The sequence below is a fragment of the Engraulis encrasicolus genome, chromosome 19 (assembly GCF_034702125.1).
Source record: "Engraulis encrasicolus isolate BLACKSEA-1 chromosome 19, IST_EnEncr_1.0, whole genome shotgun sequence".
Lineage (NCBI taxonomy): Eukaryota > Metazoa > Chordata > Actinopteri > Clupeiformes > Engraulidae > Engraulis > Engraulis encrasicolus.
Window position 1 is genome coordinate 17,041,877 of NC_085875.1, and position 14,039 is coordinate 17,055,915.

Consider the following 14,039-nt stretch of genomic DNA (forward strand, 5'->3'; position numbering starts at 1 on the left):
AATACCTGCAACATACCTATACTGTCAATTCATACGTCTTTTGAACCAGCCTTTCTGTACACAGATCGGCAATGATTAAGATCACCATTGCAACTTCTCAGTGAAAAGTAGCTCACAGCTAAGCTTAAGACCTAAGGCCATTTACATTCTTTTATGCTTGTTGACACCAACATTAAACACACGTACTGATGCTACATGCCAAACCTTAAACACCTTAAAAGAATTCAGACCAGTGAAACTTTATAATACCCATGTTATGTACACAGCACAGGGCACCTATTTCGCATGCCAAAAGGTGAAGCGATATGTATAGAAAGTGCTCCGAGAGCAGGGCAGCGAGCGGGTCATGTCTGTTTTAGGCTCTGTCTGTCTCTCAGCAGCTGACACCTAAGCCCTGACGACGGCCCTGCTTCTGCTTCTGCGGTACGCAGAGTTGCCAGAGGAGGCTGGCGATTTCCAGCCCAAAAAATGCTCAAAACCCGCCTAGAATCACAAAATCCCGCCCAATTCTATTGATTCCTATTGCAAAAATTGGGCGGGTTTTTCTGCTAAATGCTATTTTTACCCGCACACGGCCATCCTAAGCAGCCCAATTGGGCGGGAAACAGCCCAATCTGGCAACACTGGCGGCACGGTCTAATATAGAACTGCACGGAGCATAGAGTGCCATGACGCATGCAGGAACTTCCACCCTCGCGGCCACAAGATAGATAGCTGCTCACTGGCAGAGTCGAGTCGACTCGACCACAGCTTTTTGTTGTTAACTCTTTATTATTAGACACCTGCACCTGAGAGGAACTGGTATGGTTTTTTTTTGTTTTTTTTATCATGGTTTTGAGCTCAGACGTCAGATAACAGTTCAGGTGTGGATTAGATGCGAATGAATGACGTAAGATGATATGACATGTACTCAGTGTGGCCTAAACTGGTGGACACTAAACCAGTGGGCACGTAACCATTGGACATTGGCAGAAGCTGCAGCACACAAAGAAACAATAAGGCATCATGGGCACCCACTGAATATCAAGACAGACTGAAACACTTACAGACAGACACTCAGGAAAGCACTCACAGATTCTGACAGTCAGTCACTCTGCCTCTTTCAGGCTCTCACCAATTCATACACACAGGCAAACACACACACACACACACATACAGGTAAACACACACACAGGCAAACACACACACACACAGGCAAACACACACACACACAGGCAAACACACACACACAGGCAAACACACACACACACACACAGGCAAACACACACACCGGCAAACACACACACACAGGCAAACACACACACACCGGCAAACACACACACACACACACACACACACACACACACACACACACACACACACACACACACACACACACACACACACACACACACACACACACACACACACACAAAGACACACACACACTAAACTCTTACCTTATCTGTTCCTTGCGTTTCTCTATGAGCTGCACCAGCTCCTTGTCAAAGTACTCCTCGTCATGGTCGATGCCCCTGTTCTTCAGCTCGTGGGCCTCCACGCGCTGCTTGTGCACGGGGCTGGAGATGTGGTCGGCGTACTCGGTGAGGGCCATCACGGTCACCCCGCACACGCGACACTCGTGGCCAGAGTCCCTGGGGACGTAGGGGGACATCGGACGGTCAATGGTAGCTTCAGGCATGATGACGATGGCTATCTAGTTAAGCTTAGCTTAGCTGGTTCTTTGTCTTCTTGTTTTTTTTTTAAATTCTCAGTTAGGTTGGGTCGTTTCGTTTATTTTCTTGGCTGGCTTGTCGATACAAGAAGCCAATACAATTCGGAAAAAGGTTTTCACAAAAACAGTAACGAAGAAATAATCAAATTGAGAGATTTGAAAAGAGAACTTGCGTCAAAGAAAACTTAATTTCCATTTTAAAAAAAATCAAACAAAAGAAAAAAATCTTCCTGCAAACAGATCAGGAGGCAAAAACACACTTATTTCAAAAAAGGCAAAAAAGACTTCACGTCAAAACTTTGCCAAAAAAAATAGACTTCAAAAAAGTTTTAAAAAACAGAGCTGACTTCTTCCTGATCTTAAAAAAATCTCTTCCGTCCGTTCGTCCAGTTTCCAGAGCTGACTGGTGCGGTTTCAGGCCTGGTACATGTTGGTCTCGAAAGGTTTGTCAAGTGAAGACAAACCGCGGCTGGCCTGCTGCTGCTACCGCTACAACTGCTACACTGTGGCACCTTAGAGCCGAGGGCAAGCCGCTCCCGGCCGTTCCCACAGCGTGCAGTGGAGAGGAGGACTGGAGAGGGGATTGGAACTGGAGCCCAGGCCTTGAGTATGGCTGCTGGGGACCAGAGCTGTTTAGCACGCGCTCATGGTGGTGTCCTGCCTGCCTGGCTCCCTCTGACAGCTGCTGTGGTGGGGCAGCGTCTGCAAAGCTTGCTCCTCAAACTCTCACTCTTGTTTTTCCTCCTCCCCCGCCTTGCCTTGACCCACCCCTCCCTTACTATCTCTCTCTCTCTCTCTCTCTTACTCCCTTACTAGCTCTCTCTCTCTCTCTCTCTCTCTCTCGTGCTTTAGGACCAAGCAGCCAATCCACCATGATGTGGAATCTGAGCCAGCCTGACGGTGTCACAGCTGCACCAACAGCCCTCTAAATCCCAACCCTTATCACGTTTCTCTCTCTCTCTCTCTCTCTCTCTCTCTCTCTCTCTCTCTCTCTCTCTCTCTCTCTCTCTCTCTCTCTCTCTCTCTCTCTCTCTCTCTCTCTCTCTCTCTCTCTCTCTCTCTCTCTCTCTCTCTCTCTCTCTCTCTCTCTCTCTCTCTCTCTCTCTCTCTCTCTCTCTCTCTCTCTCTCTCTCTCTCCCTCTCTCCCTCCCCCACTCTGCTGCACTGTAGCGATGTGGTGATGATGAGGGAATGCCGCTGCTATCTGCCAGCATGTCTCTGGAAAGTGTGTCATGGCACAGGGCCCATTTCAATTCCTGTCCGCTTGGCCCGCTGGCCCATTCGGCACTGCATTGCACTTGTTGCCCCAGTCTACTAGTAGGCTTCAAGTCCTATAGCTTGTTTTTTTTTAGGAATGTTCTGATTTGAATGTTCTGATTTAAATCAAACGTCATGACATTGCATTATGAAAATGCAGACCCAATCATATTGCATGCATTAAACCATTGTGCATGCAGCATTTCGAATACTCTGTTACTGTCAGGGATACTTCTTTTGTGCATATTGGCACCTGTAATCATCTTGTGGTTTAGCAGTCCTATTTGGGTTGTGTGAATATGTGTGTCTATGTTTATGCTTGACGCATGTGCCTGTTCTCAGAAAGCCTGAGGCTGCAGTATGCTCCAACTTCCTTCAGTACAAATTAGGTTACCGTCTAATAAGCCCCATATTCTTGATCCAAATATAATATAGCCGTACAAAGAGCGGTGTTTATAATATTCATATATAAACTGGTGCAACTAACATGTATTATATTAGGTCAGAAATTCATTAAAAATATATATATATAACATTTCATTGGCAAGTTACAACAACTTTCCTCAATCCCATCTCCAATGCTCTTGCACATGCATCTCATCACATTTTTCTCATTCAAATACTCGCGTATGGTATGACCTCCCTAACAGACATTTGAGATAGCCAGTTGTCAGTTGTCACGAGTATCGGTTGCCTGTTGTTCAAAGGGTAAGGCCTATAGGGCCTATATATAAGCCATGCCAGAGACAGCTGCGGGCCCGGGCCGGGCTTCTTTCCTGACCGCATCCCAATACGAGGCACGTGGTGTCCTGTGCAGGCAGCACGTGATGAACATGCTTCATAGGGTTACACATTCCACAAAGCACAGGTCCCGAAACAGAATTATCCACGGGACAGGACAACGGCCACCACAACAATTACAAAACAAATCCAGCCAGTCACCTTGCTGGCTTTCCTGAGGACATGAATGTCAAGTGATTTCTAAGTGGCCAACTAAGTGGAGAGCTATAAGACTGGAGCACTCTTGGGGGGGTGGGGTGTTGCATTGTTTAATTCATGCAAATGTCACCTTAACGGTCTGCCGGTGTTTAGCTGGAAAGTGACTGGTAAAGGCCAAAAACTGAGGAAAATATAAACAGAACATAGCCAAATCATATTGCCAAATCGTGAGTACAGAGACATTTTATGATGGCGACAGTGCTTCAATACATGCATGTTCAGGTTGCAAAGTTGAAATAAAACTAAAATTAAATTGGAATAAACAAACGATGGTTTGGGTTTGTCATTTAGCTCCTTTCATTCTCATCCTGAGAGCAAAGATTCAGGGGCTGGTATGGCACCTCTAACACGAGTTGGAACATAAAACTCGTTCCATTCACCATACAACAGAAGAACTCAGATTAGCTCAGATAGCGACACTGTGTGTTTTTAGCATCACACTGACCAGACAACCAGGCGGTTTTAGCAGCACCATCAAATAAATTGCACACAGTGTGACATTTTGCACTTATCAAAAATGTATCTGCATACAGCAACCGTACTGACATATTAGAAACAACGTAGTTCCAAAAAACGTAGTTCTGATATAGTTCCAAAAAAAACCCAAAACTACAGCCATAATACCCGGGTTTCACTTGACGTCACCTTCGTATCTTTGTAAGTGCTCGAACCTCAGCTGATGGGCAACCTGGAATCGTAGCCATTGAAAGCCCTTGAAAAGTACAGATTTTTTTGTCTAAAAGGCCTCAGTTTTAAGACGTTTTTGGATGTTCCAAATGGTCTAACCAGAAGGGAAAGGATTACTTTCGAGTAACAAAGGTAATCGCACAAAAAGGTGAGAAATGGAAAAAAACAGAGATGTATAAAGTAGAAGTTCTCTTGCAGATGTAATTACAACATTAGTAGTGTGATTTTACAAAGTTGAAACAATGTACCATCATAGCACTAGTGGTGTAAATAGCCCACATCTGTTAGAGTACTTCTACTTCTTACTATGAGAAAAAAAACACAGTAAAATGTGGATAGCCCACCTTTTGACCACTTCATCAAAATTAGGCCTATGTGCGTAATCTAACGCGTTTTGCAGTCGTCCATTAAGCATTATGTTGTCGTTTAATGCCAATCAACAGATATGTAATACAGGCTTCGTTTGGGCTTTATTTTGAAACTGCCCCAGTGGATACTGACAACAGAATCAATCTTTCTCACTGCCCCATGCATAAACAAATTTTATCTCGGTATTTTATCAAAACAAAACATTTTTGATTGCCAAAATTCACAGTGTGACATTCAATGTGTTAAGTTCTGCTTTACTGACCGACCTAGCACTACACACTGCATTTTCCACTGGGATAATGCATGATAAAATAAGAAAGCAAACCTACCCGGCAAAGACCAAAATAAAATCATTTTGTAGACGTTTTGCTCCGAAGTTGCTGATCCATCTGCTGTGACAAAAGTCATATGCCTCCAACCTTTTGTATGCCTTCATTTGTTACCTGGTGTAGTATGATGTCGGAAGGACCAGGTAGTGTGTAATGTCCACTGCCCCCCGATTGTCTGCTAATCTTTCCGCTCTTGAGATAATTCTGACATTTTCATTAGGTATGGGTTATGTCCGATGTATTACTAACTACTAATTACTAAGGACTACTAACTCCTTGTATCTTTCCCTTCATACCGGCTCAAAATCACTACAACATGCACTTGTCTACATGTTCTCCATCATTATCGTTATGCTCGTCTCCATTTCCTGTCCACCCGCTGCAATTTGCGCTCTCCCCTGACCATGTGACTGAAACTCTGCTATTGGTGCAGAAGACCATTTTGAACCTTGAACTCTAGGTGTTGCTCTCTAAAAAAATGATAGGTAAACCTTCTAATCCTTTGAAGCTTCAGCATTTTGACTTATTTTCTTAAAGAGCATGTTGAAAGCAAATAGCACCGCCAACATCCTGCTGACAGTTTGCAGAGGAAATACAGTTTCTCCTTGGTGGTCCGACTACCACGGTGAAACCACTGACCAGCTGCTATGCCAGGAGAGAAGGGTCAGTGCAGGCTACATTCAAGATGCCCTTAACAACCCTCATAGACACATCTTTTCCAGAGCCACTTCCTTGTCTAATATTGGCAACCTCTCAATCTCCTTTTACAAGTACTGTCAGGCTCCGTCTCTACTTCCCCTGTGCTGCTCTTTTCCTACTCCACTTATTTCCGAAGAATGATCTTCAAAAAGTGGAGAAGACGCGCTCACACTATCGCCTGAATAGGCTCCTTAACAATTCTTAACTGGGTGCTGAATCCCACAAAAAAACTTGAATGAATAAATTAAGCGAAGGACAGCACTCTTCAGATTTCTTCTTTGTTTATTGGCCCACGTGGGTGAATAAACAAAGAAGAAATCTGAAGAGTGAAGAATAATCTTGCCATATCTACTGTATGGCCTATGACAGTGGATCAATATGCCTTTTCAGGTTGGAAAACAATGTGGTTAGACTGTCACTTAGTTGTCTTCATGCTTACCCCAAGAGCAAAGATTCACATATCAACTTTGCAGCAACAGACCTATTGCTTACAACAAACAATACTGAGAAGCTAAAATTCTAAAATTTACATTTACGTATTTAGAAAATAAAAAGACGACAGGTCCAAAATGGCCATTTTGAACCCATAACTCGAAGTGTTGCTCTCTTTAAAAAAAAAAAAAAAGTGACCGGTATGATTTCCGACAAAGCTTGACAGCTTCAGCATTTGACCAATTTTTTGAAACAGCATGTTGAAAGCAAATAGCACCGCCAACATCCTGCTGACATTTGACACAGGAAATACAGTTTCTCCTTGGTGGTCCGACTACCACAGTGAAACCACTGACCAGCTGCTATGCCAGGAGAGAAGGGTCAGTGCAGGCCACATTCAAGATGCCCTTAACAACCCTCATAGACCCATCTTTTCCAGAGCCACTTCCTTGTCTAATAATGGCAACCTCTCAATCTCGTTTTACAAATACCGTCAGGCTCCGTCTGCACTTCCTCTGTGTGCTGCTCTTTTCCTACTCCACTTATTTAAGTAGTAATAATCTTGCCATATCTACGTACTGTATGAGTGCAGTGGAAAGCGCGCATATCCAGCAAAAAAGCATCAGCAGGTGCCAAATAAAAAAACTGTCACATGTAGGAGCGGGAAAGGATCTGCACACTGCTTGCAAAAGACTTAATTTATTTGGAGCAACGTTTTGATCATAGATCTTCTTCAGGCATCTTGAAGAAGATCTATGATCGAAACGTTGCTCCAAATAAATTAAGTCTTTTGCAAGTAGTGTGCAGATCCTTTCCCGCTCCTACATATCTACCGTATGGCTTATGACAGTGGATCAATATGCATTTTAAGGTTCGAAAACAATGTGGCTAGACTGTCACTTAGTTGCCTTCATGCTCACCCTAAGAGCAAAGATTCACATATCAACATTGCAGCAACAGACCTATTGCTTACAACAAACAATACTGAGAAGGTAAAAACACAAGATTTACATTTACGTATTTAGAAAATAAAAAGACAACAGGTCCAAATTGGTATGGCCATTTTGAACCCATAACTCGAAGTGAAGCTCTCTTAAGAAAATAAAAAAGTGACCGGTATGATTTCCGACAAGGCTTGACAGCTTCAGCATTTGACTAATTTTTTTGAAAAAGCATGTTGAAAGCAAATAGCACCGCTAACATCCTGCTGACAGTTTGCAGAGGAAATACTGTTTCTCCTTGGTGGTCCTACTACCACGGTGAAACCACTGACCAGCTGCAATACTAGGAGAGGGGGGTCATTCCTGTCTACATTCAAGATGCCCTTTAACAACCCTCAAAGACCCATCAATTCCAGAGGTACTTCCTCTTCTAATAAACCTCCCAACCTTTCAATCTCACCTTTCAAGCAGTATCATTCCTGTGCTTCATCTGCTCTTAATCTGTGTTGCTCTCTGACTACTCCCCTGGATTGCATTTCTCGAAAGAGAAGTTGTTAGCATGTTAGCAACTTTGGTAGTTGCCAATGTAATGAAAACATCAAAGTAGCTGATGCAGTTAGCAACTATGCTTTCGAGAAATGCACCCCCAGGCTACTCTACCCATGCCTACTCTGTAAGTTCTCCTTTCACAATTACAGCTTGATGAGTCCTCACCTGCAAGTTGACTCTATGGTTAAAAAGACCTTTTCTCTCATCTTTGTGGCGTAATCATCTTTGTAATCTTCCTTTTGAAGTCCACTTGCAGCATTTGTTTACACACTAGAGTCAAAGCGCTCCAGTCACCAGAAGCAGTGAAGACACACAAAGGTCACAGTAGCGTTTTGGAGAGCGCGCACATCCAGATTGCCAAACAGGTGCCGGATTTAAACACGATTAAGCATGAAAAGAAGGAAGGTCCGCACACTGTCGCTGCTCCCGGTTTATTAACACAACGTTTCGACCATGCAGTCTGCTCTTACACCTGACGAAGACCAGACTGCATGGTCGAAACGTTGTGCTAATAAACCGGGAGCTGCAACAGTGTGCGGACCTTCCTTCTTTTCAAGACACACAAAGGTCACAGCAGATGACAAATTGCCACATGGTAACTCACCTGCCCCTCAGGTTCTCCAGCTCTCTGTGGTGCAGCATGCTCCTCATGTGCTCATCCATATCCTGCACACATTAACACACACTTTATAGAAACGACTAGAAGATGACCACACCAAACTTGTATTTAATTATTTATATTTTCTGTGATGAATGTGTAAATCAAGTTAAGTGTAGCTTGACATCTTCCGTAGTTATCTAGTTTGTCAGGTCAATGTGTGTACAGTACAGTGCAATGACTTAAAAAGAGGAAATGCGTAAAACGAGTGATCATGTGTGTTGTATTACACCTTGAGATATGACAGTAGCACATTGTGGAATTCAACTGGACAGACAGTAGCTTTTTTTTTTATTTATTTTTTTACTTTTTTTAACAAGGCACAAACTGTGTAGAAGTCTAATGGCCTGCGCGTGCACACACAATGTTCCAAACGTGTCACACTCACACACACAAACACCTCTTTTCCCAAAATACGCCTGACTTGATTTACCTGCGCCGAGCTGCAAACAATTTCACAAAGAATGCACTTCTTTTCTTTCCCCATGGCGGAGGGCAGGTCTCGTGGTCAGCCCATACCTAGAAAAAACTAATCTGGAGGAAAGAGAGAAGACACAAAAACAACACACCCAGGTGATGAATAAATATACTGTTAAACAAGTACACAGTCACAGACACACAAACACACAACATAAACATGACACTGCCAACCATCAGGTTCCTCTAAACTAAGCCTAAGGGTGTTTTTTACCGGTGGGAAATTTAGGGACTAACCCGGGGAAAGGAACTCACACATTGCTATTTGGTAAATCTCAGACAGGAACAAAAGAGGGGATTTTATAGTTTCACTCTCCTAGCATGGTGTTTGACAGACTTAGAGGAATAGACTACTTCCCCGCCTTGAACAAAAATAAGGATTTCTATGCCCACGCCCACGTTTACACCCACACATTGGCATAACGCACCCCCATCTGGCAACAACGGCCCTATTCAAATGCAAAGAAATAGGTGCCACCACATCACAGCTTTAATTGGGGAATGGCATCATTGGGGTATTTAAAAACACTGCACACAGTAGGTAACATGTAAGCACACACTATCTTTTAATAAACAGGAATAATAGTATCATTTTAAACACATGCATCTCCTTGAGGGCAGCGTGCGGTCCTCAGACCATATTAGTAAGTAAGCTTAAGTCAAGTCAAGTCAAGTCAGCTTTATTGTCAATTTCTTTACATGCACAAAGAATTGAAATTACATTTCTTACTTTCCCATGCAGAAAGACATAGACACTTTAGGTATAGACATAACGTAAAGTACATAAAGTATGTAAAGTAACGTACGACAGGGCCCATTTGAATAGGCTAGTGATGACCAATCCCATCCCTAGCCTGCTCTTGCCATCCATATGCTACAGTCTAGGGATGGCGAAAATTGAAAAACCGGCTACTGAGACTCATTAACCGGTGGTTAACCGTTAACCGGTAATCTTAAATTATACCACGTTCGTGTGCCTCATATGCACAGCACTGATTTTTTAAATTTATTTATTTCACATAAGCCCTTTTTTTTTGCTGCGCAGACAGGATCTGCCATGTACAGCCACTGTTGCCAGATGGAGAATGCTGAATTATCGTACTAAAACCTCAAAATTATTGTTTTTGGGGGCTTTTTGGGAGGAAATTATTATTATAATTATTATTATTATTATTACAACCGGTTAACCTTGATCCGGTCGACTATCGAATAAATAGTTACTGGTTAACATCCCTGCTACAGTCAATTTACATTTCCCTGCACATTATGCTTACACACAAGGGTACGGTGAGAGAAGGCCAGTGATGACCATCTCCATTATCTGGTGGATGCGCACATCCAAATTCACTTTGTGAAATAGAAAAAGGCTGGTCTGCTGCAGACTGCATTTGTGCAACATGTTTATGTTTTCAATCATTGAACGAGTTTAAGTTTACATTTTTCGGAGCACACACGCAGTCTTGCAGAGCAACTGTTTCCTAGTGATGATGATGATGAACATTGGCCTGGTTTCACCATCCCCTCGTACTTAGTTTCATTCAAATGAAATGAGTACGAGGAGAAGGTAAAAAGATGACCATCCCCCCCACATGCGAAATAACACGTCTAGCCTGGCATCCCAGGAGCTGAGCTCTCTTCTCACCCTGGACTGTGGGCTAATTTCAGGCCTGCTGATAGTGATAGTGTAGTACTGTACTCAGGCCAACGGCTGCCCTTTGGCTGGCTGACCTACTAGTACACTGCACGGTGTTGTGTCTGAACAAGTTCAAGACCCCTTTTGGAAAGGTGTTATCAGCAACGTTAGACCTACAACACCACGCGTTTTGTATGGCCTAACCCCACAAGGAGAACAAATCATGTCATCAGTTTTCACCTACATGGCGAAAGGGTGAGAAGTAACTAAGTAATGCACGCTGTTAGTAACTGAATAGGCCTAGGTGTGCTTTACACCAATTAAACCTCAACTTAACACATGCAAAGCTGTGACTTCAGTAAGGGATAATGAATGACATTTGTAATGCATACCTTGACCTTCACTCAAAATATTACAATAGTCGATTATAATACAAACTATGTCCACAAACATTCAACAGCATTCTTGACCAGAAAAACCTTGAAAAGGGCCATACCAAGAACACAAAGTTAGACTAAATTCTTCAACAACAATCACAAAGCGAGGGGGTGGTTCAAAAACAACAACAAAAAAAACCCAAAGCAAAACACAACCAAAACAAAGTGCTCATAAATCAATCTCTACCAGCAGCAAGGGAGTCTGTCCCTATATGCCTAGCAACGGCAATGACAGTTATTTATTTACTGCGTTTTGGAATGATGAGAGGAGAGGTCCCGCTGTGTGTGCAGCGCCAGGCAGCCAAGCCAGGACCCATCCCCACTGCAGCGAGAACTGCAGGCATGCACTGCCACATGGTGAAAGGAAATACGCCTCAGCTGACCCCAGAAATGGTACAGTGCTGGGCGAGAGATGGCAGGGAGTTGTGTTACAGTCCGCTATCTGTCCAAGTAGGGCAGAAGTAACCTGTTGCTGGTTTTTGTTTATTTTCATGGCAAGAGCTACAGTTCCAGTGGAAACAATTTCATGTGAATGGAACCATTTGTCCACACACATTATTACAGATGGTCTGTGAACACAAAGGCAACGTTGACCTAACTAGCATGCAATAAATGCTCTGGTCAGTAAACTGAGAGTACAAAAGGGCATGGAAGAGCACAAACTTCTCATATCCACCAAGAGTCACGCTTACAACCCTAAGCTTAACGTTGACTTGGAACAACGGGCCTAAACGTAAAAGTGTACACCTGCAGGTCGATACATGGGACATAAAACACGCGTTGTACTATCTGAATGAAAATTGGGAAGTGTCTCTCTTGCCATAATAGCTGGGCAAGAGCAAGACAACAGTTATTTTGTGATACAGACTGGTTGTTTGCCACAAGGTACTGCAAGAGCTGTGACAAAACAAACATTTACATGGTAAAACTCAAGTTGAAGCCTACGACTTCCTCATACTTGTATCTTGGCATCACCTAGTGCAAGACATTAGCACATGGTTTATTTCCTGTCTAGAGCCTAGGGTTGTCTTCGTTTGCGAACAAGTTCATGTAGTGTTGTTGCGATCAAGAAACGAGATCACTAATGTGTTTCCAACCCAAGCTATTTCATTTATCCAAACTTTCACTCGGGAAATGCAGCTAGATCACGTTGTGCAAGGAGCAAAAGTTGAACGGCATGAGCTGACGTCAAAAGACATTGGGCAGATGTTTCATTTTGCCTGCTGCAGCCGAAAGTTGATATGCGCACAATTAAAAATGAAAAACTATGTATCGCTATTAAGAGACAGACCCAAAGTAGCATGCAATGAATGTATGTAGCATGTAACTGTATTTAGGGATGTCGCGAGTGTTCTTCTGTGTGAACGCTAGCTGTTTATATACGTTAGCTTAGCTTAGCTGAATGTAAAACGTCTGGCGGCAGATGGTGGTTTAAAATAAACAGTGGAATGGCTACATCTGCCACTTTTGGGCTTTAAAAAACACACTACCCACTTTAAATAGAAAACAATGAAATACCTTAATACAATTGCTTATCTCCATGGCGCTACACCATCCCCATTCCAATCACAGGAAAGCCCACTCCCCACAAAAAAACTCTCCGATAGGTGTGTGTCCAGATTAATTGGGTCGACGCTGCAGTTACCTAGCAAAAATGCGTTCCACACTAATGCTAGAGCTCTAAGGTTCCCATTGTAGTTCTATTCTCTTGCATGGGAAAGTTTTGAAAACCACACAATAAATAAATTATAATAATAAAAAGACATCAAAATCACAATGGCAAGTGTTTTATTAGTTAACACTGTGAACATTTTTGACAGCATCTCTGAAAATAAATAGGATCCCTTTTTGTTAAATAATTGTCAACAGCATCTTACAAGAAGAATGTTTTTGTTGTGGTCAGAGACACATAAGTGACTTTACTCTAAGCATATGTCTTTGCTGTTAGGTGAGAAAATTGCCACTTATAAGTATAAATATATTAATAAAACGTTGTCCGTTACAATAGCCTAACTCCCATTTGTTCAGTAAGGCAACATTCCAGTCTAAAATGTCTAGTTTGTTCAACTTTCAAAAAAATAAATCAATGTATTTTTCAGTAACATGGTAAGATTTTCAGAAACAAAATCAGTAGTCCCTTTCAATAACTACAGAAACTAAACTACAAATTAATCTGTACTACTTCACTAGGCATACTATTAAGACTTTGGCATCACAGCATATGGCTGATAAAATGGTCAGGGCAAGTTATCTAGGCTACAAGATTTGCCATGTAGGCTTGTGCATATCAACAATCGTTGGAAATGTCAAAGTTGGACTGAAATGCAAATTCAGGCAATGAGCTTAGCTAGATCATTCAATCATCCATCTTCACAGTAAATAATCAATCTTAAAGGATGATTGACCAACAGTGACTCTATCTAAAGTATTTTCGTGAACCTTTGAGGTATTCAGATACATTTCAAGGGAAAGGGCAAAGAGGGTGAATAAGGGTTGAATCAGCGGTGGAATAAATGGAATGGAATATCTCTAATATATGGGATATACATATCTAAAAAGTATAGATAACCATCATTTACTGTTTGTTTTCTGCTTTCAGGACAGTGCAGTGAAGGCCAGGGCAGTGGTGTAGTCTACATAGAGCACAAGTATACGCAGGAAACCCACCTGGAAATTTCCGGGATTTCAGTATAAGCAAAAGAAGAAAAGTCCGGAAGAAAGAAAGAAAGAAAGAAAGGAAGAAAAATCCGCGTACCACGCACTGATGAAGGCTTGATAGCCGAAACGCGTTTGCTTTTTGGACATGGTGGTAATATAAATAAATAATGAGAGGCAGTTTGTGAGTGCACATTTTTCTT

The 14,039-nt window shown here is 42.5% G+C and overlaps 1 protein-coding gene across 1 annotated transcript in view; it reads right to left on the minus strand.

The window, feature by feature from the left end:
- Positions 1-12,798, minus strand: part of znf106a (zinc finger protein 106a) — a 41,537-nt gene extending 28,739 nt beyond the window's left edge. The window contains exons 1-4 of the mRNA XM_063183716.1: positions 12,700-12,798; positions 9,068-9,168; positions 8,581-8,642; positions 1,440-1,634 (exon numbers count right to left, since the gene is read on the minus strand). Of these exons, the coding sequence (XP_063039786.1) occupies positions 1,440-1,634; positions 8,581-8,642; positions 9,068-9,121 (311 nt within the window). The 5' untranslated portion in view covers positions 9,122-9,168; positions 12,700-12,798. The remainder of the gene's footprint in view (positions 1-1,439; positions 1,635-8,580; positions 8,643-9,067; positions 9,169-12,699) is intronic.
- Between the last annotated feature and the right edge of the window lie 1,241 nt (positions 12,799-14,039).